Consider the following 27,855-nt stretch of genomic DNA (forward strand, 5'->3'; position numbering starts at 1 on the left):
AGAGGTTGATGATGTATTTAAGTCATTCACTCATGCATTTTCACAATTCATATGACGACAGATTTGTTTGAGTAACAGATAATTAATATACTATGCTAAACCCCCCAGAAAGCAAACCAGCTTCAGGAGGAAGAACCATATATTACTTTCTATTACTTCTTTTGGCAAATCAGTAGCATGACTGATAGCATCAGGACACTTAGTATGAGCCAAGAGTTCCATGGTATCATATGCCACACCTCAACAGGAAAAGTATATTGATTTCATAAGAAGGTAATCAGTAAATCATGAACTGATTACTTCTTTAGCTAGTGCTTAGTTAAAATTACTTTATCTAAAAGTAATTTTAACAGGATTAAGATCACCAATGTATTTAGCAACACTAAAACCTGCCATGTTTAAAATGAACATAGTAGAACATAAATCAGTTTCAACCATAAAAAAGAATGCCACGTGTATTTCAATACACAGACAATATTGTTACCACAATGAGCTTTCCTATTCAGATTGCTTCAGTATAAAGGACGTTGAGAATCACATATCCAACTAACACTCAGTTTCTTTCAAAATTAAGAGCCTTTGAAACTGCAAGGGGTTATCAATGTAATGTTGAAAAATACCTAAGTTGGCAGTGGGTGGGTTCATTTTTCCAAGATCTGGACTGGTTACATTATTTTTTCTAACGTTCAGTTACCACTGAGGCATAATGCTCTCTATTCTACTCACCACCTAAAAAATCTCTGTAATATCTGTTTTTAACCTTTAAAAATAATGTCTACAAAGAGGACTCTGAAAAAAAAACAATTTTATTTTAAGAACCCACTTCTCTTGTAGTGAGCAACAAGATTTCAGGAACACTCTAAAAGTACTGTACTCTACAAAAGGAGTTTCTACATTCAGTCTGACACCTGCAGTATCAAACTTCCACATACAGAGCAGACAACGTGGCACTGAATATGGGTAAGGACTTAAAAACAAAAAATACTGTGAAATTATTTTCCCACAAAAGAGAACTAATAGGCACATGAAGACAAATGTGTTTCCACTCTGTCCTGTCTGTGCTTTTAGTCTCCATTCACACTTTTTAAAGAGAGATAATTTAGAACAGCTCTCCTGTTTTGGGATGATTAGAGTCATTCAGCTAGTTTCCAAAGTAATAGAATCACAGAATCATAGAATCCCCAAGGTTGGAAAAGACCTCTAAGATGATCCAGTCCAACCGTCCACTTATCAGCAGTATTTCCCACTAACCATGTCCCTCAGTACAACATCTAAAATGCTCCTTGAACACCTCCAGGGACATTGACTCCACCACCCACCAGGGCAGCCTGTGCCAATGCCTCACCGCTCTCTCACAGAAGTATTTCCTAATGTCCAACCTGAACCTCTCCAAGCATAACTTGAGGCCATTCCCTCTCGTCCTGTCACTGTTACATGGGAGAAGAGGTTGATCCCCACTGCATCACAGCCTCCCTTCAGGCAATTGTAGAGAGCGATAAGGTCTCCCTGAGCCTCCTCTTCTGCAGACTGAACAATCCCAGCTCCCTCAGCCTCTCCCCCTAAGACTTGTGTACCAGACCCTTCACAGCTTCACTGCTCTTCTCTGGACACACTCCAGGGCCTCTATGTCTTTCTTGTTGTGAGTGGTTAAAGGAAATCCAAGACACTCTTTAAAGATGAATCATGATTTTTAGACTTCTATAGGTTACTCTTGCAATAACGAGTAAACTGCATTCTGAAAAAGGGGCAATATTAAAACCAAACAAATGTCAACTTCACCAACAACACTTTTGCCTTCTGGACTATGTCAGAAATCCTCCAAGAATTAAATTCCCTGCCAGAATTAATTCTACCCTAAACGCTGACAAAAAAAGATATATATTTCTTCTATATTTACATATTATACATATTTACATTTTTTTTTAATACTACAGTTGCAGAGAAAAAGAACTGGATACAGATTTATTATCTGCTTTAAAATGTCCCAACAGTATTTTTTCCCTTTGAAAAATGTACAAATCTTCAGGTCCTTTGAAAGTTAGATACAGTCCACATTCCTCAGGCCACCATCTGCAGTCAAAGCACCAAATCTAAAAGGAAAAAGCAGTGTATTCTTAGGTGATTGAATAGATCAAATACAGAATCAGTTAATCCTTACTTCACTGTAATTTACTTGTGGGCTTTTCCTCTCCCTTGTCACATGCTGACACACGCATTTATATCTAACTTTTGTCCCTGACAACAAGACAGAAAAAGGCTACTATGCTCCAAGTACAGGACTTGGGTAGGGAACAAAAAAATTCATCTTGAAGTTAAGCTCAGCTCTACCAACAATTTAACCTGAAACTTTAAGAGATTATTATTTTTCATATATTTTATCACCAGTTAGAAAAAAAAAAAAAGCACAAGCATTCTGTATGTGATGATGAAAACTCCCCATTATATTTAAGCAATCTGAAAACTGCTAAATCATTAAGTCACACCGGTAGAATTCCACAGCTGTTAAAAATGGTATCTACAAGTGAGAAGTTAAAAGAACATACTGAGCTGCTGCAAAAACACTGCGCTTACATTTGGAAATAACCTCTGTGCAACAAGTATTTCTATTAGCTAAACCTGTGTGACATTAAAAAATGTCCTGATTGCTATGTCAGAATGTTTTCACAGCTATGTTTCAAAGTTGTGAAGAATGGCTTTTGTTGCACTTCAGATCAGCAGGTGAACATTTATTTACTGTTAGACTAGGGGATAGAACTGCCCCTTAGTTTGCATTTTTGATCTACAAACTGTACCAAATTAAGCTTGCTCCTACTAACAGCCCCAAAATGAAAAACAATTGCTTGCCTTTCCAAAATATGATTGTTCTCAGCCAGCTCTTTAACAACCCCTTCCATTTCCTCCTTTAGTTTCTTCATACTGTAGTCAGAACAAGCAAAAGGTTACAATTTTTATAGAGACAGCTGTCTAGTACAATCACTCATCATCACAAAACTCTCAGCAACTTGTCATTACATACAAAACAAGAGACATAGATCAGGTTGGTTATTTACTAAAAGTAATGGATGATTATTAATGTTGTCCTTTACTCATTTCCAAATCCATACTGTTGCTTCAGCAATAGAGTTATTTTTTCTGCAACAACTGAATAATTGTATCATTCTTAGCCTTAGCAGAGCAATCACACAGCCAACTGTAAGCATTCTTTTCAATCTATCTGTCTAATAGGTACGGAATATGATGGCCATTCAATCAATAAATTCTCACCCAAGAGTCATTTCTACTAATGTATTTGAACTTGGATAAACTGTATTCATGGTATGTTTCATCCCAGTGGAAGCTGCAAACATTTTCTGAGGCAGAGCATCTTGTAACTGCAATAGATAAAAAGGAAGTGTAAGTTAAAATACAAGTTGTGATATGTTTCTTGATATTCTCCATTTTTCAATTCTCTGTTGCTGAGATACTTCACAAAATCACTGCAGCAGTAAGGCATGAGATCATCGTGGCAAGATCTTTATAGAGATGGCCTTCAGTTTTCTGATTTGTTCCATCTTCTTAAGAGCCTCAAGCTTTTGTAATAAACTCACAAGGAAGAATTATTTATTTGTTATGTTTTTAGATAGCCTAAGGGAAGAGGATTCTAATGAATAACTGGTTTCCTTCTTCTTGATTGCAAGAAGATACTCTTTTAGGTTAGACTGAGATTAGGTTTTGATATGGGAACATGATACTAAGTCTGAATTTCACATCTCATGAAAGTTACACAGAAAAGAGTAAAGGCTTTTCTCATTCTTTCAGTTTTGAGGTAATTCTGGTAAGTTTGCATCCAACAGAGCCGCTGTCCAAATTTTAATGGAACTTTTTCTTCCATGACACCAGCAGCATTACATTAGCATGAGTCCTTGAGTGCGTATTCCCTGATCTTGAATGAGAGTAGTGTTTTCATAGAATTGTGGAATCACAAGGTTGGAAACAGCCTGTAAGATCATCCAGTCCAGCCGTCTCCCCATCACCATTGCCACCACAAGCACTAAGCCACATCACGCAGCACGTCGTCCAGACGCCTCTTGAGCACTGCCAGGGATGGCGACTCCACCACCTCCCTGGGCAGCCATTCCAGTGCCTGACCACTCTCTGAGAGAAGGAGTTCTTCCTTATGTCCAACCTAAACCTCCTCTGATACAACTTGCGGCCATTGCCCAGTGTCCTGCTCGTTGCCTGGGAGAAGAGGCCAAATCCCTCTTCACCACAGCCTCCCTTCAGGAAGTTGAAGAGTGCAATGAGGTCTCCCCTGAGCCTCCTCTTCTCCAGACTGAACAATCCCAGCTCCCTCAGATGCTCCTCATAAGCCCTGTGCTCCAGACCCCTCACCAGTTTCGTCGCCCTTCTCTGCACACGCTCCAGGACCTCAACATCTTTCCTGTAGTGAAGAGCCCAAAACTGAACACAGCACTGGAGGTGTGGCCTCACCAGCACTGAGTACAGGGGGATGATCACCTCCTGCTCCTGCTGGCCACACCATTTCTAATGCAGGCCAGGATGCCGTTGGCCCTGTTGGCCACCTGGGCACACTGTTGGCTCATGTTCAGCCGAGCATCAACCATCAAGCCTATATTTTAATGCAACTGCATTAAGTACAACTCACTATAAACAGCATTAATATTAAACAATGTAAAATAATCTTATTTTTGCAAAGCCTTTCCATAACTTAGAAGAATTTTTACCTCATTTATATAATCCTGGTATTTGGATACTTCTTCTTCAATATCAAAACATTGGTTGGTGAGAGCCAGCAACTGCTTTCTTGTGTGAAGCATTTTCCTAAATGAGAAAAGTAGTAGTTTTCTTTTAATATACATATATATTTTTTAAAAAAAACTGATGCACTTTACCAAATACTAAAGAAATTAAAAAAAAACTTGCCTTGTCCAGTCCTCAGCCTTGTCCAGAAATGCATCATACTTGCTGACACACTCATCTTTGAACAGAGCTATGGCTTTGGTAGCATGCAAATACAGCTTCTGCCTGCAACACAGAAACGATTAAGAGTGCCATACTGCTTTCAGAACTTCCTTCAAAACAACAACCAACAAGAAGTATGCAGATTCAAAATCCCTTCAGATCAACTTTATTCATGCCACTGTAATGTATGAGAACTCAAAAAGCAGCATGAACTGACAGATTATCTCAGAAACATTCCTTGGCAGGGAGAAATTGCAAGTATTTGCATATGAATAATTGATCAAATGTGTTTTTGCAGTCAGCATTTATCTGAGCAGGTATATTCAAGGGAAAGGGACTCTGAATAGAAAGAACAGAATCCCTTATTATTTAGTTGCCTTCTACAGATACTTGGAACATCCAGCATTTGTAAATAATCCTTTGTGCTGAGTGATATCCTTGGAATAAATAAGTTGGAGTTCTGTATTAGCTTAAGGTAATGACAAGAAAAACATCACATAAAGACAGGAGAACAAAACAAACCTGAATACTGGTTAGCACTGCAGACAGTAGTTCCAGTGGAACTGCCATACTATCCTAGGCATTGCACCAGGAAGTAAAACTAAGGGATACTGGAATACTGAGGGGTACAGTCTAACAGCTGCTTCTATTGCTTCATTAACTGTTGCATGATAACCATTGAAATATTTTCATCTCAATAGCAAACAGGACAAAAAGGAGTTCTCTATAAAGCAATCATGCTCTGATAAAGAACATCTGCATTTAAAAGGAACGTATGTGAAGGACCTCCATGCCAGAAAGCATCACACTGAAGTATGCTGGCACTCCATGTATTTAAGATATTTAAAAAATACGTATCTTTTTTAAGGAAGAAATTTTAAAGAGGATATAATGTGCAGCAATAATCCACAGGAGAGGTTATCACCAAGAGCACCTGAAAGCAATTGTTTCCCAAAGTTAACTTCAGAACTTACTTGTCAAACTTGTGAATTTGTTCTTCATTATAGGGAAGCCCTAGGATCAGAGCAGACAAGAGACATTACTAGTTTAGTTCTGTTAGTTGTATTTACGTAAAACTTCACTTAGTTTATCCACTTTCAGTATGTTTTTCTTTTGTTTTGATAAGTAAAAGCAATAATTTACTTTTTTTTTTTTCCTCCTCCTTTGTTGGAATTCAAATCTCTAAGATTAAAAGCAGCGTTTCGTTCATATGGGCATTAAGAAGATAACTAAGAAAGGCATACACACACATTTACTGTTGTTGACTAACTCCTCATTGCTACCACAAATGTCCAAGTAGAACAAGGACTGACCTGCTATTTATATTACAGCTTACATTAAAAATGAATCAAATCAATTACTTACTTCGTTCTTGTTTGTCTTTTTTGAACTGATAGTAAATTTCTGTGATCGAAGATAGCAGCGTCTGCAGCCTTTCAGGACTAGAATGACAAAAATAACAAAATACTCGATCTACAAACTCAAGTAGCTACTAATGAGCTTTATGGACTGCAACTCAGCATAGAATTAAACGAGTCAATACAGTTACTCACTTTCTGTCTCTTGGATGTGTGCCCTCTTGATTCACCCAGGTGTCAGCTAGTAAACCACCAGGAGAAAGTTTGGTCTTGATATCTTGAAGACTTGTTTCTATTGTGCCCTGAGAGCTGGAGAGCTATGTAAGAGCAAGAAAGTTCAAGCAATCGTACTCCTGGGCCAAGTGAAAAATTAATTTAGGCTGAAGACAGACCAAGTGCCTCAATATCCATTTGTTTGACTTCATTAAAGAGCTACAAAGCTTTCTTCACTGAAGCTGGTGTTTCCATTAGTTAATACTTTGTTTCGTTCAGAGGCTTTAAGAATGTACCTTTCCTAAATTCCCTATTTACTTCTCCACTAGTTATTTTAGTTTGTTAAGAGTTCACATAATGACTACATGTCGTTCACACATTTCCTTCCCCACAATTCAGAAAACCTCCAAAGTAAAAAAGTAATCACCTTTTTCTTTCTGGAATAGTGAACTTTATAGACTGACATCCTGGGAAAAAGTGTGAAGTTACTTTCAACTTTTCCTCGTCTGAAAACTTAATACAAGTTTCAAAACAGAACAAACATTCTGAAGCGTGCCTGTGTGGGTATCACATCAGACAGCCAACTAGCAGTTCAAAATCATTTAAGGAAACAGAAAAATACATTTAGTGGTTATAATTTTTCACTTAAGTGAAATGTAGCAAATGGAATTGGATTGTCAGGGATAACACTATTTTCATTACAGTGAACTAATGACAGGATTTAGTGTTTGCAGAAAGGTATCCGTATGTCAGCAGAGGCATCTTAACAATCCTCAGCAGTCCAGAAATTACTTGGAAAATACAGAAAAACCTGTGTTACTGGTTTGTAATTCTAGACCACCATTTTGAGAATAACGTGGGCTTTGTAAAATACTTACACGCAACAATTTCGTGTTTATCTCTGAAATTTCATCCACTTCTGATGATTCCAAGTTGATCTGCATTAAATTCTCATATCTGATCATAACAAACAGCATGTTTATAAAAAAAAAAATATCAAATGAGTAACGGATTCACTCAAAATATTCTTTGAAATTAAATATTAAGAATAGCTACCACTTCTTCTATATGAAATACAGTATTTATCAAACAACTACGAAAGACAGACAACCTAAAGCAACCATTAGAAATGAAAACGTTTCTCTTAAGAAAAAAATAATTCCTTGAATTTTTTTCTACCTTTGAATTGCTAAAAATGAATTTGAAACTTTTATTCAGAAATTCTTCATCATACTCCCATTACCTGCATTCAGAAGGCAGCAGAAAACTATTTTTATCATCAAATCACTTTTAGGAAGTTACCAAACTAAAGATTCTTAAGGTAGTCAATGGTGCAACAAATCAGTGCACCGAGATGTTCTTCTGCAGAAACATATCTGGAAAGGCTGGGTTACCAAACATTAAAGGCTGGGCCAAGCAATTGATACTTTCCATATGACCATAGTTCAAGTGTTTAATAAATCGTTCAGGAGGTTATTTGTTCCTGCTGAGTATTTGGCACATTTTATTAAGAACACCATTAGAACCAGTTCAGCTACTTTCAAACAATGCATACTTTGCTCAAGGCGAATACTCTGTTTACCTTTCAGACAAAAGCTCTGCATTGTCATGCTTTGTGGCAGAGCCTTGAGAAAGGAGAACAAGAGGATTTGTCTTTTGCTAGCTCTGTGAGAGTCCTCTAAAGTGAAATCGACTGAAAGCCTGCTGAAAAAACGTGCAACCACACAGCAAATTTCTATTCACAAGAACTACTCCAGTCTGCAAAAGAATGTAATTTTTGTTCAAACTGCTGCTCTGAGGTTTGACTGAATACATCACAGTCATATATCAGAAACGACAGCGATTTCTTCTGAGCAGTAAGTGGCATTCACCTGCAGGACATGGCTGAATACTGGAAAACATCTGACCCAAACAGAGTAAACAGGAAGCAATGCTGTTAGCTACATAAACTGGCTTGAAGGGAGTTTGCAGTACAGCCCTGGTGATTTGTAACAAGGCTACTATAAGGTTTACCACGGTCTCACCAGTTACCAACTTCGCTGTTGTTTTTTTAAAGCAAGATCCTCAAAACTCAGAAGTGTTTGGCACGTACAGATCAAGCCTGACAAATCCTTTGGTATTCACAATTACTACATACAAGCCATTCAATTTGCAAGTGCAGAACGCTCCAACATGACTCTACATGTGGGCATTAATTATCTTGTGGGCATTTCTATTTTCAGACCAGCTGGGAAGCAAGCTTACTGAATCCTGTGGCTAAGACAGGATTCAGGGAACACTGCCAGTATGTGGGAAAACTACTAGCCAAACTGCTAGCTTGGCAAACTACTGCAAACTACTAATATCAAACTGCCTAGAAAGAATACATCCAACTGAAGGAGCCAAGAAAGATTGAACAAAATACTTTTAAAAGGTATCAGAAAGAAAAGGGATAGAATTGGACACTGAGTGAGATTAAGAGATGCAACAAAAGTCTGGACAGAAAAAACGGAACTTGGAGAATTCAATGCTGCAATTCCATCTCCTGGATACTATTTGAAAGAGGTAGGACAGAAGAGTCTTTGACCACTGGAAAACATTTGCTTCTAGAGCTTGGAAGACAAGAAAAGTGTCACAATTCTTCTGAAGTCTTTGAAACTTGGAGGTCCTTTCCCTTTTATTCTATAAGATATCAATATATTAGCTGTCCCTTTTCATAAGCTTTGACAGCTTTAAGGATAGTGCTCTAAAGAAACCCTTGTACTACGTACACGTAAATGAAAACAACGGTGAGACTCTGATGCACGCCTCTGACATGTGGGTTAACCAAAAGAGACAAACATGACTTAATGGTATGGCAATTAAAAAGGTGTAAGTTGTATCTCCTGTGCAATTCATTTTGGCATCCCTGTGTGCACGCTCTGATCTCATGACATCATACTGCAGCTATTCAATAGGTTTTCATATCAGCTACATGTTATATTTCAACACAAAAATTCTTTCTGGGCAAAAAAATGCAAAGGTCTTAAAGCTGTGAATGTGGCAGTACTCAAAGTCATCCTTCACATACAAAACCAAACTCAATGACAAAAGCACCAAAGCACCCAGGAAAGGAGAACTACTAGATCCTTCGTTCAGGCTCTGCTATAACTCCTAAAGACAACAGTAAATGAGCATGACTAGGAAGAAAGTAGAAAAAGGATGTGTGCAACTACTATTTAATAGTAGTTACTTGTACCCACTAAAATAAGGAGTAAAATTAACACTAATTTGAGTAAAACGAATTACTAAATCTGCTGAAGTGAAAGCAATGCATCGGTACAGCCATGCTAATTCAAATTTAATTTTAAATGCAAAAAACCCTGTGAATGTACATAACTTAAAATATCATTGTCATTAAAGATGAGGAAAATCAATGCATTTGGTGTACTGTTTCTACTCACATTTTCTCTGCTTTTTCAATGTTTCTGCTGCAGAAATCCAGTCTGATGACAACCTTAGTCTTTTTATGAACCATTTCATTGTAATCATCCTTGATTATCTCACTAAAAAGCAAAGCATCAGTCTATAACAAATTGCATTCAACTGCCACCTTACCAGCAATCAAGTTATGTAATAATATACCTACAGTAATTAACTGCTACTAAGAACTGCTTTCCTTTAGAGACACATTGGTATAATCCTCATACAAAACTAACGTGTACATGCATCTTAACCAAGGCTGAAGATTAACTATTCACAGGAGAAAGTGAAATTGCAAACACTTAAATATTATTGTTAAAAAAACAACAACAAAACTTTGTTTCCTTTATGATCTAAGAAGCAGAAGGATGCAAGGAGAAGAAGAAACCCCGCAGGGCAGCAGATCACAAACCAAGGTACATCACAATTAAATCACAATCATGTTCACAGCACTTGAATCAATTGCTTACTTTAGCCATCGTATTCCTTTTCGCATCAGCTCCTGGTAAAGCAGCAAAGAACTGGCAACTCTACAGGCATAACACACGATACGTGTTACTTCCTGGTGGAAAACAGGTAACATTAGTGCTAACCTGACATTCTCTTTACAGCTGTTTCAAGTCAATCACAACAAAGCAACATCGATTAATAAAATAAAGAGCAACGTGAAGCTGGTAGTAAAAGATGAATAATTCTGCCCAAACTTCAGCCAGGAAATAATGGAATACTGATTATAGAGGCAGAGCTAAACATAATAGTGAGTTTTTCCAGATATGCTAAAGTATCTGTTAGGGATGAAAATAAGCCTCTTACAGACAAAAATCACACCACTTCCTCTTGGGATTTACTTTCACTTCTGTAAAGGGACGAGTATATTTCCTCAGTAGTTTGGGAAATAAACTAAAAGAAACTAGTAAAAATGATTTATTTTACAATTTTAAGGCTAGGGGTTCTTTTACCTTACAATACCTTTGCTGTATCACTGAGAATTGTGAACAAAGTTTCATAAAAGACAGTTTAAAATATTCTTAATCATATGAAATAATGGCCTTCTGTTTACTAATTTGAAAGATGGTTGATTTTCAAAGAGACAGGTGCCTTTAGAATTACCATAGTGGGAAAAAAAACAACTCCTCAGCAGCCACATTTTAGAGGCATGGCACAAAAGTGTTTGTGACAAAATCAAAGCATGGTAATGCACACATTCAGTAGTTTTAGAAGACTTGAAATTGGCAAGCTCCTTTCCTCACATTACTAAATTATGCTGTAGCAAAGAATTTGAACTTTAAAAGACTTTGTTTTGTTTTTCAAATACAAAATTATTTGAATACAAACCCTGACTTTATTAAAACATATTTCTGGCGCCTCTCATTAGCAAATACACTTCTGTCAGTAAAAATTCTCACTACCATGTAAAAATAGTTTTATTAACATTGTTCATCTGAGAATAAAGTAGTTTTCATTTCAGTATCGTTATGTGAGACAGCTGTACACATTAAAAATCACCATTACTCACTTTAGCCATAGTGGCATCCCCATCCAAGTCATAACGTTGATGCACTTTAGGAAGCAGAACTGAAACAGAAACGAAACATCTGTACTTCCTGTCATCCATAATAGACTTCAAAAACCTTAATAAAATAACAGATATGCTAATATGTTTAAGAAATATTACTAAAAGTCAAAAGCACAATTGAATCAGAAGCAAGCAACTTCAAAAGTATCCCATTTTGTTTCCATACATCAAGCACCTCCATACAAAAAAGCATAACTCTATTACCCAGCTCAGTATGCTTCATCCCACAGCTGACAACAGCAGAAGCTTAAGGAAGTATGTAAGAATGGACAAAAATCTAATTTCCCCTCTTATTCTCCCAGCTTCAAACTATCTGTGTTTCAAGGACTTCCTGAGATCTGATGAAATTTGTGCTTAATGAAACCCTCAATATTTTTTTCTTCCATTAATTTAACAGAAGCCTTCCGAAACCTTCTGAAAGCTTTCACGTTCAAAACCTACAGCAAAAAATCTGCAGTCTAAGTATGCTTTGTGCGATTGAAGCACCTCACATACAAGTACAAAACAGCCACTGTAACAAATGAATTTGGCATTTTATGGTTCTTCTATTGGAGGAGAAAGTAAGCAACGCTTACAAAGATTCTATATGCTGCTCAGATACCTATGCAAATTGCTCAGGCTTCTTCTTCCTCTGCTCCCCCATTGCCTCTCTCTTAGGTGAAGATTTATCTATTTTACCAATTTTTAAGTTATCCCTGTTGCTTTTCTCAGAATGTTTTAATGCTTCTGTACCACCACTGAAAGAGAAGGAAAGAGGGCCTAGGACTGCCCAGGAACTCAAAGGTCAAAAGTAAAGGCACGTAGTATGTCGATGCTGAGGGATTATGACTAAAGCCTCACTGAGCATTTTCAGCTTTCCTATTGCTGTTTTGACCACTGCAAAGCACTGAGCAAATGACTGCATTGAATTCTCCATTAAAACTCTGAAGATCTTCCTGAATAGAAAAGCAGAAAACAGTAAATTAGAGTCCTTCCATTAAGCTCAAGCTGCTTACCCTCCTCACCCCATCCACTATTTTCATATGCATTTACATGGAGATTCATCTAACCTGTTACTGCCAAGCCTTTAAATATTGCATGGTTTTCACACACAGCTTTAGTCTTACACACCTTAATGTGAAACTTAGAGCAAAATGCCCTTCACTACCTTTTTCAAGTTACTTTTAAACATGCTGCACAGCACAGATTCACGCAGATCTCCACTAATAATCTCTCTCCACTGTGAAAGCCAACCGCTTATTTCTGCTCTTCAGTCCCACGTTTGGCCCTGTGGGAGATCCTTCCTTCTTATCTCATGATTCACATTCATGGAGAGTCCGAAGGGCTGGACTTTACTGAATAGCTTTTTGAAACCCAGGGTAACCTCCACCAGCTGAATCTCCTTTGTTCTCACGCTCATGGACTCTTTCAGAGAGTTCTGACACAATATAAAGGCCCTGCTGACCCTTCTGCAGACAGCGCTCCTACCCACGCTCTTCAGCACCTCTGCGTGAGCTCCAGCTGGCCCCAGCAGTCAGTATGTAGGACGTAATGACAAAAGCAGCACTGATCTCTCAGCTGAAGGCATGCCCTCCAGCTCATCTCTCATAAAGAAGTGCTCTGGCACTGGGCTCACTGTGAGCCTCAGTGATAGATGAAACGTAAAAACTTTCGTTTGTTTTCTTCCTCTTCAGCATTATCTTCTAAGCAAATCTAAGTTGCTAAGACCTCCACTGTTAACAGAAAGAATAACAACATTCATGAGGAATAAAACAGACCAGAACTTGAATTTCCACTTGGTGAGAAGTGTAATAGAGCCAGCTGTGAATTACATTCTGTAAACTTCCTTTCAGCTTGTTACAAGCGTCATCTTCAAAAAGCTTCAGAACTCCATATGCACCACTACAGATGACCACACACACACACTCAGGTTCACAGCACCAGGTACACTGCAAGCAGCTACTCTTACTGTAAAAATGCTGGATACTCAGCTTTATTTTTAATCGGACTGCTTAATTAGAAATTCAGATATTCAAAGATAATTCTCTGAAACTCTTAGCCATACCAGACATAAAATAATAACTAAATAAAACTATTTAAGGTACTTATAAGAAGGAGGAAATAGGCATTTTATACCTTCTTCATAGACTAATCCAACAATGTTCACAGCCTCTCTGCTTACTACGAAGATAGGATTCTCCTCAGTAGTCCTGGGGAAGTGTTGTGCCAGTCTGCCAGGTTCTAGTATCAAACGCCGACCTTCGTATATAAGTTCTTGATTCTGAGATGGTATCTTTGTCTGTTTGTAGACCAAATCATGAAATATAGCAGCTCTACAATACAAGAAATATATACACTAGTAGTTGGACTCACTACAGTGCAATACTTCAACAACTCCAATTTTGTGTTACTGAAGTAAAAAAATCCTTTTTACTTCTATTGAATTAAGTACTGGTTTGATACAGAAAGCATCTGACCGGGAAGACAAAATAGCACTGCCCAGAGCTCCAGCTTGCTTTGTTACAAAAACAGATGCTATTTCCTGCAAAACATCACACTTCTGCATTTATCTCTGATTTTCCACCACCTTTTGTGAATGTCTGCATAAACAAAACCTGCTTTGCCCTGAACTCTGAACGTTGGTAAAAGCAGAAGGATGAGCACTTCAGGCATGCTGATTTCTTAACAACATATGGATGGTCTCTCCAAGAGAAAAATCTAGTAATTTTACACGTCAAAGAGCATACACCCAAAATTCAGACTTAAAGTGAAGAGACAGACAGATTTACCTCCTGAAACAGCAGAGATTGAGATGGTCAAGAATACTCTGGTGTTTCAAATTCAGCAGTCAAAGGATACAATACAAGAATTAAAATACAATACAAGAAGTACAACTTCAAAAAACAACAACAACAAAAAAAAACCAAAGTAGGAAGGACCAGTTTGTTGCAGTGCTGCACAGGAGGCAGTGTCACCTCTTACTACTACAGATAGCATACAAACACTCAGAAAGGTAAGTTATAATAAAATAAGTGAAAAATAAAGTACAAATAGCAATTAGAGCTACAAGCAAGATTTCACTGCAAAAACAGTACTCAGGCAATACAGTGTACTGAATAGAAAAGAAGAATTAGAAAAGACCAGAAATTTATGTACAAATTTGATGAAATAACTGCATCTGTTCTCTTATGAAAGAATAATTCATTCTTCGCATTATCTGCAGTAAGGCAGGGAAAAGTAATTTATTTTTGCATCATTCTGAAAGTCAGACTCTATAGCTTTTAATATCAGTGCTTTATGGTCACGAAGTGAACTCCATATCACTACTAACTTGCAGCAATACAACTCCAGAAGCCTACAAGAGTTTTTTTTGCATCAGACACAGAAACTACGCGCATTTTGTTTCCTTGATGACAAGATAAGCACAGTGAGAGCTGAACATGTTTTGTGAAAAATTATTTAGTAAATAGGATGTATGGAAAACTTAGCACAGACAAACCTGGGCTGAGTTGGTATCCACTATGAACACAAAATCACTGTAAAAAGACATAGATTAAATCTGTGCTATGTCACTGATTAAGTCCAATCTCAAATCTGCTGATTTGACCTTCAAACATTTTATTTTTGTTAGAAATGTTTTTATGATCAACATATTTCTATGCACTGTGAATACACACAAGAATTACAAGGTCACACTTCTCAGACACACTGACAAGGAAAGGCGACCACATGTGTAACATTGATGCTCTCGGGTCACAGTGCAGTTTGCCTGAGTAAGAGCAAAGAAATGAATAGAAATGCACAGAAATGAAGTGGGTAACACTTACGTATTGTAGCTGTGAATATAAACTTTGTGCAAGGTCATCTGCTGGAGCGAAAAGATGTGGATTATGATTCGGTGCAGTATGTCACTCGTCTCTGCAAAGAACTGATCGAAGCCCCAGCATTTCTCCTGGTCTGCTTCCAGAATATTTGCAAGGACAGGTGTGAGCAGTACTTGCAGACCCCTAGAGGACACCAGGAAGAGATAAAAACAACTTGGACCTTTCCACGTTTTACTTGCCTCATGAACATAAGTCAGTCTATTATGCCCTGAAGAATATCCCACTGCTTTTTTAATTTCTTCTGTATAAAAACAAAACGTTTAATGGCAATGCCCGTTGTTCAATTATAACACACCATTTGAGGCTTGACTATCACCTATTTTTCCTTGGTACATAACTAATTTCATACTCACTGGAAAAAAATATGACAAGCAATTTAGGAAGTCTACATCTTAGAGCTAAGTTAATGTTCTACCACTGCTGGGAATGATCTTTACTGAGCTCTCATCAACACTTAGAGCAGCCTATCACTTCGGAGGAGGTAACTGCCAGTTAAGTTTGCTGATTGAGCTGCTTTGCACGTTGCTTCCAGTCAGAATCAGCTTGGTTAGCAAAGATTTATTATTTGAATTGTCAATTGCCAGTGCTAACAAAAACACACCTTGATTGAGATGGGGCCAAACAAGCATTTGATACATGCAGCTCATCATCTGCAGAGGAAAGTGAGAAACTATTGCCTTACAGCCTTTACTATTCTATGAAAAGGCAAATGTAAGTTTCTTGGCATTTTTACTTTGAAAAATCTGACTTGTGAGGAAGATTAGGGACACTGCTTCTGCGTTATCATGGACAGCTTCTTCAAAGCTCCATTTCACTGCAGTCTAAATATGCAGCAATAAATGCTGTTTAAATGCTATTTGAAAATATTCCTCTAAGTAGACATCTAGTGAAAAAGTCTTCCTTTATTATTTAAAATAATGGAGTAAACAGAAAAAACAACTAAGCAATACCGTGAATAAAGCGTAAATGGTAAGTTCTGTATGCTGTAAATCAATAAATTTATCTTTATGAACTAATGAATTAATAAAAAACAGACTTCCACACTACATTCCTTGTGGATCAACATATTTGGCTTTCAGAAAGTTTGTTTCTATAGTCTGTTCACAGAAAAATTTCATTTGCCCTTCACCATGAAGAACAGCTTTGAATAAACGTTCAGCAAGGTACTTAAAAACACCTGCAATTTTACATTGCTGAAGACTCAGAAGGGTTCAGAACAGATATTAGGAAAAAGTTCTTCATCAGAGAGTGGTTGGGTACTGAAAGAGGCTCTCCAGAGCAGTAGTCACAGCCCCAAGCTGCCAGAGTTCATGGAGAATTTGGACAACATTCTCAAACACAGGTTTTTATTTTTGGGTGGTTTTATGTAAAGCTGGGAGCTGAACTCAACAATCCGTGTGTGTCAGGGTTCTTGTGAAACCCAGGATATTCTGTGACTCTATGATTCTCTAAGAAATATAGGTAAGCAAGTTATGGAGATGTGAAAATCTGACCTCAACATGATCTTAAAACATTATGTTTGCTAAAGAAATTTGTTAATCACCTATGAACACTGAGGCATGGTTATACTGCAATGAACATGTGTCTCCCCTTTATGTACATCGGTATCAGTAAGAATTATTCTTTGTCTAAATCAGTCTTGCATTACTCCTTCTATGAAGTATTTTGAAATAAGAAATAAAAATACCAATAAATGATAAAAAAAAAAAAATAGAAGATGTAAAAAAAAAAATGTACATTTTGGAACTGTTTTTCCGTATCATTTTCTGCTGTCTAACCTTTGGGATTTGTTACATCACATTCTTTCAGAAAGGGAGGAACGGAGAACATCAATTCAAGGTTTATTAAGTCTTCACATTCCTTTATGAGGGAGGATAAAAATAGTAATAATCTTTATTCTACTCATAACATTTCAGATTCTCTGGTGCTCATTTGTAAATTAGCCATAGTATAAATATTATAGAAAGATGGAAAGAAAGAAGACTTGATGACCCAATCAGTACAGTATGTAGAATTATACAAGAGTTCAAAGAAAACAACTGCAACCAACAGTCAGATCTCTGTTCTGAAGGACCGGTGCTGAGAAAGAACTGCAAAAGCACAATTAAGTAGCCCTGAAACACTCAGAGTTCAAACTTACTTTGAAAGACTGCAAGAAATAGGCATCTCCCAGCTCCATTCAATTGGTCCATTTGCTGCTTTCTGTATTCCAGAAATAGCACCAGAAGGCTTCCCAGTGATTATTTTATACCTGCAACACATTATTAATACAACATAAACAAATTGTTACCTCTTATACACAAGTCTAGCAAACTGACCTTTAAAACAGAATCAATAACATAAATTCTGAAGCAAGAGTAAATGTTAGGCCAGCTTGTTGTTTTGAGGTGGGGCAATAATCAGGGAGCTTCACATTCAGGCTGGCACCAAGTAGTGTTAAAGTAGTGAACAGTGAAGAGGAAACACTTTGAACTACGTTGGAAAAGAAAGCAGTTTTTTTTTCTACCTTGAATTTGAGAAAAAAAATAGAAGAAATCTTAGGTACTACTATAAGAAACCACAGTTTGTTCACAAGTAGTAATTAATCAAAATCAGATTGCCAAGCCTCTAATGTTGGAATTCACTTGACTAACTTGTAGCATGTTCCATGGCAAGGGATGACGCTTAACTGCCAAAAAGTCACCTGAGGATCAAAAAAGGAACAGAAGGTGGGCTTTGAGAAATTACTGGAACATGGAAATATTCAACAAATTGGATGCAATTCAGCACTGTGTAACTTTGTACGTAGCAGGCTGGTATTTCTCAGACTTCTCATGAAATACATCAGGAGCAACAGGCTTTGTGCAAAACGAAATTTCAGCTGTGCTCTTTTCTCAGAGGATGAACTACACACAAAACGTACTCCTGCCTGCTTGAAAGAGAAGCAAGAAATGAGCACAAAACAGATGAGAATGCCTGTGGGAGAACCAAAGCATGGGTAGTTCCTTAAACTAAGAAAACTGAAATCAGCCTCAACAAGCATTACCAGTACAGAGGAGCTTTACAAGTATCAGAGTCTCCAGCTACCATCTTGATTTGTTTTTTAAATGTAACATACAGAAGAACACTAGAATAAAATGAAAAATGAAATCTACTCCAGCCAGCATGTTACTATCACAAGTTCTGTTTTACATTTGGGAGCTACCTGTTATCTTTAGCTGTAGTACCTGGTTCCATGAAATAAGCAAAACAGTCTGACAAAAAAAAACCAAACATTAGCCTGATGTGTAGTGTATGCATTCCAGGACAGTCTGGAGAGACAATCACATAAAAAGACAACAAACTTTTGCAGCACTGAAAAAACTGAAAAAAAAAAATAAAATCAGAGTACTGCAACTTCATACGAATATTCAGTTTACACACACCACACTGCAACAGACCAACCTACTGCAATGGGGAAGGAAACGTGTGGAAAAACACTGGTATTCTGGAGGAGCTCTGATGCTTAATTCAAGTCTGAAGGCCTCACACATTAAAATCCTTGTTGAAGGAGAATTTTGAAGAACATTATGCCTTAAATATTTTCACTGTTTTACTGTTTGCAATAAATACATAGGATTTCTTAAAAAAAAATAAAGCATTTAATGTACATATTTTTTATTTATGAACAGATAAAATTAACCTTCTAAATTACCTACATCACTTCCTTGTTTCTACGAGGCCCTTCAAAGGGTCGGAAAGGCAAACTCCCCGTTGCAGCATGGTAAAAGGTCACCCCTATACTCCACAGATCAACTGTGGCTCCATACTTTTTCTGATGCTCTTTCCTCAAAACTGCTCGCTCATACATATCAGGATGCTGGAAGGAAAAAAAAGTAGATAAAAAGAATGTTGGATCACGTTATGAACAATGTCAAGAACAAAACCACAATAATTTCACAGCAAATTCTTTAATCAAAAAAACAAAGTTAGCTGGCATCACAGAATTTGCTTAAGTTATTCCAACAGATTACCACAAAGTGCTCTTAGGTATATGATAGCTACTTCTAGTTTTGACAGTAGTATGTTAAAATTCAGTCAAAACTATACTACTAGAATATAACAGCACCAAAGAAGAGAATTACAGAATAATAGAATGGCTTGGGTTGAAAAGGACAACCATGATCATCTAGTTTCAACCTCCCTGCTGTGTGCAGGGTCGCCAACCACCAGACCAGGCCGCCCAGAGCCACCTCCAGCCTGGAATCATAAAGGTTAGAAGAGACTTCAGTAGATCACCCAGTGCAACCCCCTGCTAAAGCAGGTTCCCTGCAGTAGATTGCAAAGGAAAGCACCCAGCTGAGTTTTGCATATCTCCAGAGGAGTCTCCACAACATCTCAGGGCAACTTGTTCCAGTGCTCTGTCACCCTCAAAGTAAAGCAGAAAACCACTACTCATCCAGATGATAGTGAAGCAACAAAAGCTAAATTGGAAAAAAGTCTATAGCAAAGGAGAGTATCAGTTACAATGCTACACATGGAAGAAAACTTTCAGGCAACAGGAAGACTACTACATCTAAGATGCTTGAACTGGTGCTTCTCTGCTCATCTCTTTTCAACCACCATGTCAAGTAATACATTTTAACTACACTCACCATCATGCACATAGCTCAAATACAAACTGAGAAAATATCTACAGGAATGAAGACAAAGATATTCATAACTAAGATACTGTTGTTACTCCTTACACCTAAGGAAACCGAAAAAATTAGACCTGGAAATTCCTTAAAGTTCTGCTGCCACGTCAGAACTGGTGTGACTCAGTAAAGAAGGTGTAAAGTTCTAAACACAAGTGTAATACAAGGAGAGAAATTATTATTAATTTCTAATAGTCTGAACTATACCTATACAACTATTGCCACAAAGGATCCCAAGCTTTAAGCAGTTTTTCAGCAAAAAGTAAAATCACACAGGCTTACTAAATACTCCTCTGTGCCATAGAGAGAAACAAACTGCTCATCATCTTCAAGCTCCCTTGCAGCACCGAAGTCTGTCAGTTTGTAGACAGACTGACCATCTTCACCTATAACACGCATGATGTTGCCTGGTTTGATGTCACGGTGCACTATTCCGTTCTCCCGGAGATGATTCATCCCAGCCACTTTGATTAAAAAAAGAAAAGAAAACAGCAGAATTTGATGTGCATCTCAGCACTTACTGCATAAATGCTGACGTGTAACTGAAGCTAAGAATACATGCGTGTTCACTTTCTCATTGGGAAGTGAAAACAAGAAGAGAAATAACAAAAAGACCAGAAAATTTTCTAAGCATTTTTCCTTTTTTCTTTAAATTAGAAAACTTACTTTATTTCTTGCCCTCAATAGCATCCTTTCCATTAAGTACTGGCAGATGTTTTACTAATGACAGGCAGACACAAGTAAAACTCATTTTATTGCTAGTTTCCTCTTCTGAGATTAATGATCACTAGAAATCAGTCAAATACAAAGTGACAAATAATCTTGAAACTGGCAAACAGAATGGCAATGATCTAAATAAAAATGTTTAAAGCTTTGCTTCTTAATTCAGCAACATGACACACACTCCATGACTCCACGTGGCCAACTTAATTTGCTGAATTACTGAACTAATTCAAACTTCTCATCGTTCGCTATCTGACGATAGATAAAACGAGTACAAGTTTATTTAATTCAACAAGGCTGAAGAGCAAAGGTTACATACCTACATCTCTCAACACAATTAAGAATTCTGATTCTGGCAAACCAAAGGCATTGGATGGTTCCTCTAGAACTGTATATAAACTTCCACACGGACAAAATTCCATAACTAGCACTTTGTGTCTAGTTGTTGTCTGGAAAACAATTACAAAGGACAAGTTTGTGAATACTATGAAAATAATGTCAGAAAACACAAGCAGAACAGGAGCACACTTCCGAAAATGAAGCAAATCAGTAGCAAAATCACAAATATCATTCTAGAGATCTTGAAAAGAAATGCAGATCACTTTTACTATTGTTTCACATGTTCTAACACAGAGATGAAGAAAGCCTTGAGTTCTAAGTCCTTACAGGGTAGACAGCAATATTAACAGGTGGGCAAACAAAAAACTAAGGAGCAGAAGTGCAGACAGCAGCAATTCTCCTCCTTTCTTATCTAGCAGTCTCAGTATCCGAGTCATCTCAAGCGGTCTCAAGTTTTAGCACTGTAATTCATACTGCTAGATAGAAGTACTATGTCATTATTTCAGTTGGTTATAAAACAAAATCATAAACCTGCCAGAATTACTGAAACATCTCCAATTTTTTGAATTTTTACTGTATCTTATCTACATTCACCTTGCTTAATGCTTCTACATCTTATCAGTACGTATTACATATTACATTGATAACTTAAAAATGCCGTTTCACCGTAAGCCTTATCACAGCACCTTCTTGAGATGGCTTTGAAGAAACAAAACCTGTATCTCAACACTGAAACAAAGTGTATTGTTTTAACAGTGACAAAAAGAAAAGAAGAAAAGGGTAGTCAGAGTACCTGAGTACTCAGAATACCTGAGTATTATATTATCACATAAATTACTGTTCTTAAAAATGTAACTTTATTGTATCTAAGTGAAGATAAAGCAAAAAGACAAGTTAGTGTGGTTACTACTGTGTACCTTGGTTCCCAAATACAACAATTCATTACCTCTTCCTCAATAGCAAACAACTTGACAATGTTTTTATGGTTCAGTTTCTTCAATACTTCAAACTCTCGCATCTGAACATCCACAGGACGAAGGAAACTTATACTGTTAAATACTTTGACAGCATATAAATCCCCAGTTTTCTGTTGAAAACAAAACAAACAACCAATGATTAATCAACCAGAAGCCTAAGACTGTAAATATGCACATATCCATTATCCAAGCATTCTGAGATCTTCTGTTGTTTGAGCTAAACCAGATTAGAAATACTTCAAAATAGTGTTTTGCTTTAAATGAAAGTTAAGATTCTCCTAAAAAAAAATAAATTATGTATTGACTTAGTTTAACGTAGGCTAGAAGTAAACAAACTAGAAAAATGGAAACCCAGATTTAACCCCACAAATCTAAGTGCTTTTAAATGAATAGCATAAGAAAGGCTGCACATGGAAGAACCAACAACGAACTCCACTGAAAATAATTTGTCAGCAAGATGTCAACCACTTGCACATCCTACAGATAAGAGTCTTCCCTTTCTACAGTTAGAAGACAACTTTTTGTTTAGTGTTTTGCTTATATTAACCACGTAATATCGTATTTTACCACAGAAGGCAGCATCAAGCACTACATATCACTCATGCAAAATCCAGAAGAGATTCAAACCCACCCAGCAAGCAAGTCTTGGGCACGGTCAGGGGCACAGTAACAGACTGAAGCTGTCAGGTGGAATTAAGCCCTAGCACGCTCATGCACCCACAGCACCAGCTTACCGCATAACTCCTGGGGCAAAGCAGCTCCCTGCATGCACTCTAAGAACAAGCTTACACTGACAACGTCATGTGTGAGAGATTCAAGACTGAAGCCTTCCTGTGCTTAACCTAGGGAAGTTGTACAGCACATTTACATGCACTGCTGGTGCCTCAGTAAAGGTTTTCTGCCATTGATACAAAGCTGCAAGTCATGTTATCAGAACAGTGAGAGTGATGAGAGGTGCAACCATGAAACCATAAGCTTTACAGAGGAACCGCTGTGCTGAAATTCACTCAGCCAAAAAGTACATAAATTGCTAAAATACTGCTCAGTGTTGCTTCACATAGATTGGGGATTGTAGCAAACTCTATAGCTTATATATAATTTTATAGTTATTTGACAGTGTTATTACTATGTAAGTGAATGCCACTTTCACAACGAGGCTTTTCTTCATTTGGGGAGACATACCACAGAATTCATTGGAACGGAATGACCTACAGAAAGGTCATTTTAGCTCCTTGGGTTACAACACAGTAACACAGCAGTACATCATTTATATGGCAAAACTGCTCCAAGATGCAGTGCTTTGTGCTGATTACTCAAGGCACATCACCCCAAAAAACAGTGTCCAACATATGTTGGAAGCACTGATGTAAGGATGAATATCACAGCAACTGAATCAGATGATGTACGGGGCTGCTGAATCACAGCTCTGACTGATCACCTGAGGCGAGCCATGAGTCAGCCACAGGAGCACAGGTACCGCAATTCACCTGTGCTGCAGGAAGGGGTGGAGCCTGGCTCCATCTCTCCTAGACCCATTTAAGAGCCCAATAGCAGTGGGGAAGGATCTCTTCTGGAGATTCAGTCCACTGGAATTTACCACGTGAGCCCAGGATATGGGTGAATGTCCTACTTTCCTACTCTAGTATAATAATTACATCAGCCAAACTGCTGGATGTACCATATCATTTGTATACTCATTGATTGTACAGATGAGAACATGTTACAGATATTGTATTGATGGTACAAGATCAGAGAAAAAAATATGAAAAGAGAATTTAAAAGTGACAAAGAAACTAAAGAAACTCAGGTAGCAGTAGCAGAAACTGACAAGACTTTTGTTTCTATTTAAATTCTTAAGCAAGGTGGAAGGCAAATTGATAAGTGGAGGGATTAATTTTAACCGTTAGTATTTTACAAAGATATATGAATGCAAATATATAATACAAAGATATATTTAATATCACAAACATATCCTCAGAAGTAACTGTATAGAACTCAAATTCAGTGGAGAAACAGACAAAAAATATTAAGAACTATGTGCAAACAAGTTAGAAAAATGCATTTGCTCTAGGCCTAAACATTTAACAGCTTTTTATCAGTTCCATAACACTTACGGAACTTCCATAACCATGAGGATAAAAACTTCAGTTTTATGTTTCATTTCTATTGGTAACTCTTCACAAACCTTATGTCGTCCCCGGAAAACGTTTGCGGTAGCTCCTTGTCCTAGAATGTCAGACAACAGCCAGAGATAATTCGAGGTGCTCTGCATCTTTGCTTTCCTATTAGACAGCTTTGACTTTGACCTTAAAAACAAAAAGGTTAAATATACCAAAATATATTTTAAGAAAATGCACAATGGGGCCTTCATAATTACAAGAAAAAAAGAAAAAAAAAAACCACAAAAAACACCAAAACAACTCGATAACAAAAGCCAAAAACCCACACACAAATCCAAAAACAAAGATAATTTAAAAGAACCGGATAGAAAATTAAGAGGTAAAACACAGAACCAAAACCAAGCTCAACACTATCACAAATCAAAACGAATGCTTATGACACAACGCTTCTATGCATTTGAGATCCTTCCTACTCAAATACTGTTTGAAAGATCAGCTGCAAAAGCAAAACCATACAATATGTACATATGTTTTCAAATGACCCAGCAATGGAAATTAGAAGAAAGAGTCAAAATGAGCACCAAGATCAGCAGGACCACCCATTATTCAGTATGTAACACTGAAGAACACACAAGACAAAAAGGGAAAGCAGATAAAGGCACGTTTTAGATCAACTTGGTCCTAGGAACAACTCGATAATGGAAGCCTTGTGCTTGAGTACAGCTATAGGGAAACTGCACTAACTACTTACAATGAGCTCCCATGAGATGAGCTAGGTAAAAGTCACAATTAACATAAGTATTATCAACTCTTTGCTGAGCCACTGATTATCACTGGAAGAAATCAGAGGACACTTCTCTCATTTCTGAAATTCCACATGTGGTATGCCATGTCATCTTTCAATACCACCGGGCTTCCCCACCCTCCAATGACTACAAGGTGTCAAACACATCAGCTTTCACAGATTCAAAAGAAAGAAAAAAATTTTGATTAAATAAAAATGATTAATAAAACAGAAGCACAAGCTTTCCCCCTTGCCAAACCAGCAGGAGCTGCAGTTGAACACCTTTACCTTTCTGGTTTAATCAAAGCACTAACTTTGCTATTAAATTGAGCAAAAAGATGGAAGATTAAAGAGGCAGCTTCCCCAGACCTAAAGAATCCTAGCAGCAGGACACAGACCAGTGCAGGGGCAGGTCCCTCAGTAGCAGCCTCTGTGCACTGCCTGCAGCAGAGCATCTCAAGGGCAATGACTAAAGCCAGTCAGCAAGCAGCAGCATGCTTTGCCCCTGCTTCAGGCCACGCACCTGCTGTGCAAAGAGGCAGAAGCCTTCTCTGGCTTTGGGCACATCTTTCCATGCACAACAACTACTGATTTTATGGTTTTATTTAGCTATTGGCTCACGTAAGGTGTGCAGCTTCAGGTATAGCTGTCCCAAAACATCAAAGTAATGTCATGGAGTGCACAGAATGCAACCATACAATGCAAAGACATGCCATTAGTCCACACTAAGCCCAGAATCATTCAGCGATAGCATTTCTAAACCTATTTCTTCATGCCCAGAGAAGGAAAGAAAGGTTCTCTCTCAAGTCTTAACAAGAAAATCCTGAATTTGAACAAAAAAACCACACCTCTATACACACACAAGACCTTAAAGTTCTGTTAATTCTAAGATGATCTCCAGTTCTGAGTACCAACTTCTTCCAGAGGCAACTCCTGTAGATGAATCCTATTTAAGCAGATACTACATAGATGAATCAAATCAACGAGTTTCTTCACTGATATCCACTCCAATACTAGCAATGTTAGTGGCCTAACAGAGTCATCACAGTGCCCAAAGTGAGAAATGAAGCAGCTTACTTATAGGCTGGCCCTCCCCCTTTACCCTGTTACTTCCTAAATAAATTTGTTTTGAGGTCACTGAGTGAAAACAATAAAAGAACAAATCTGTGACAGTTGAGCTTGAATGTAATTCAGTGGATTTAAAAAAAAAAACAACACATAAGTCTAACAGTCGATGTCTGTCTTTTTAACTTATGGAACTAAAGATATAATTACACCAGTGTTAGCACCAGGTACCTACCAGTGTCAGTGCTGCTCTACTATGCCTCTTGTCAAAACAGTATGTTTATAAATAAGAACAAAGTCCTTGCTCTCTTAGCACAGTCTTCTCTTTAAGGGCATAAAGCCTCACGCAGTTTTGATCAGTCTTCAAATTATAAGAAAATAGATTTAAAAACTTATACAACATGCTAGATCTCCACTGATCTGACGCTTTTCATTTCTCAGACTGACTCAGCACGGATCTTCTCTAAAGACACGGTGTCGTCAAGTTTCCTTTTCACATCTTCCGTTATCTTCCCAGGTCACTGAGCTCCACGTTCACAAAACACGTGCACATCTATCCGTAGGACTAGTCCTGTTACTAGATTCAACACCAAGTGATCTATTCCTTCAAATCTCACGGTCACTTTGTCTAAACCTCACACAAGATGAGTCAGAAGTTCCTCACATGGGCCTTAAAGTCTCCTATGAAGCACTGATTTATTCTCCCCAAGGCTTGTTAGCAGGCTGCTGGGTCGGGGTCTGCTTTTTGGTGCCTTGAATACTTCTCAGTGTCTAGCTACTGCCTCTTTACTTGTCAGCAGCGGGGCAGTAGCAGAAAAAGCTGCACTGATGATATGGAGAACGGCTGCTGCGAACTAACGCAGAGTTACGGGACGGCTAAGCGAGCAGCAGCTCCGCCAGCAGCCGGGCACGGAGCTGAGCGGGCCGGGCAGGCGGCGGGGCTCTCGCTGCCCGCACGCAAAGTCCCGCACGCCACCAAGGCTGCCAGGCAAGGCGCCGAGGCTCCTCACAGCCCGTAAACACGTCAGCGTTCCGCCCAGTACCCCTCCTGTTATCTCTCAGGAAGGAAGTTTCCTCCCCTCAAGTTCCCGCTTCCCCTCGCCGCCTCTCGCCCCTCCGCTCGGGGCTCCCTAGCCGCGCAGCCCGCAGCGGCCCGGCGCTCAGCGCACAGGGCTGGAGGCGGCGGCGGCCCCACCCGCAGCTAAAGACTCCGCAGCGGGGCAGCCCTCCCGCGCCGACAGCCGCCGGGTGCCGGAGCGGCCGCCGGGCGCACGCCGGGCGCACGCCGTTAGTTCCACAGCCGCTCGGACGGCCGGCACCGGGACCGCGGACACACAGGCCGCAGGCCGCGCCCCAGACGGGGCCGCTCCGCGGGTGCCCCGCTCCGCCGCGCTCCTCGAGGTTCTCGCAGCTCCCGGGAAGGCCCCACCACCGCCCGCGAGCGAACCGGAGCCTCCTCCCCAGAGCGGCGGCGGCCCGGTAAAGATGTTCCCTCCGGGCCGCGGCCGCCCACCGGCGCGGCCTGACCTCTACCTTTCCCCGCCCCGCCCCGCCCTGCCCACCGGCCCCGGCCCCACGCACCCAGCGCCGTTCGCCAGCCTGCCCACCAGCCGCTTCCGGCTTCCTGGAGCCGCGCTGGGGAGGCGGGGCGGGCCGCGCCGCTGCGTGACTGACGGAGGCGCCGGTTCGGCCCTCGCCGCCGGACGGCCTGAGGAGGAGGGGCCCCGGGAGCACCTCGGCGGGTGAAACGCGTCCGCGCCGCTTGTGGGGTTCAGCATC

The 27,855-nt window shown here is 38.9% G+C and overlaps 1 protein-coding gene across 3 annotated transcripts; it reads right to left on the reverse strand.

The window, feature by feature from the left end:
* TBK1 (TANK binding kinase 1) lies at positions 1–27,752 on the reverse strand. Of its 3 annotated transcripts, none has more exons than XM_052669118.1 (21): positions 27,658–27,751; positions 24,293–24,413; positions 22,077–22,217; positions 21,111–21,240; positions 20,351–20,532; positions 19,091–19,251; positions 17,554–17,664; positions 15,357–15,536; positions 13,666–13,862; positions 11,491–11,549; positions 10,445–10,536; positions 9,956–10,057; positions 7,412–7,490; positions 6,516–6,637; positions 6,328–6,404; positions 5,937–5,976; positions 4,924–5,025; positions 4,725–4,821; positions 3,265–3,371; positions 2,845–2,916; positions 1–2,090 (listed from the first exon to the last, which is right to left on the reverse strand). In XM_052669118.1, exons 2-21 carry the CDS (start codon positions 24,377–24,379, stop codon positions 2,039–2,041), a joined length of 2,190 nt encoding a protein of 729 aa, XP_052525078.1. In that variant the 5' UTR covers positions 24,380–24,413; positions 27,658–27,751; the 3' UTR covers positions 1–2,038. The 3 variants fall into 3 exon arrangements, with proteins under 3 accessions (XP_052525078.1, XP_052525079.1, XP_052525080.1); XM_052669119.1 differs by lacking the exon at positions 27,658–27,751 and adding an exon at positions 26,312–27,177; XM_052669120.1 differs by lacking the exon at positions 9,956–10,057 and having other exon boundaries at positions 27,658–27,752.
* Positions 27,753–27,855: the final 103 nt, after the last annotated feature.

The sequence above is a fragment of the Tympanuchus pallidicinctus genome, unplaced genomic scaffold (genome assembly GCF_026119805.1).
Source record: "Tympanuchus pallidicinctus isolate F22 unplaced genomic scaffold, pur_lepc_1.0 scaffold8, whole genome shotgun sequence".
NCBI lineage: Eukaryota > Metazoa > Chordata > Aves > Galliformes > Phasianidae > Tympanuchus > Tympanuchus pallidicinctus.

Excerpts from the sequence above, each read along its gene's own strand:
- TBK1 (XM_052669118.1), bottom strand. The coding sequence starts at position 24,379 with ATGCAGAGCACCTCGAATTATCTCTGGCTGTTGTCTGACATTCTAGGA. Across the intron at positions 19,252-20,350 it reads ATGGCACAGAGGAGTATTTA|CATCCTGATATGTATGAGCG; the intron begins GTAAGCCTGTGT and ends TTTTCCTTCCAG. Across the intron at positions 5,977-6,327 it reads AAAAGACAAACAAGAACGAA|GGCTTCCCTATAATGAAGAA; the intron begins GTAAGTAATTGA and ends CTCTGATCCTAG.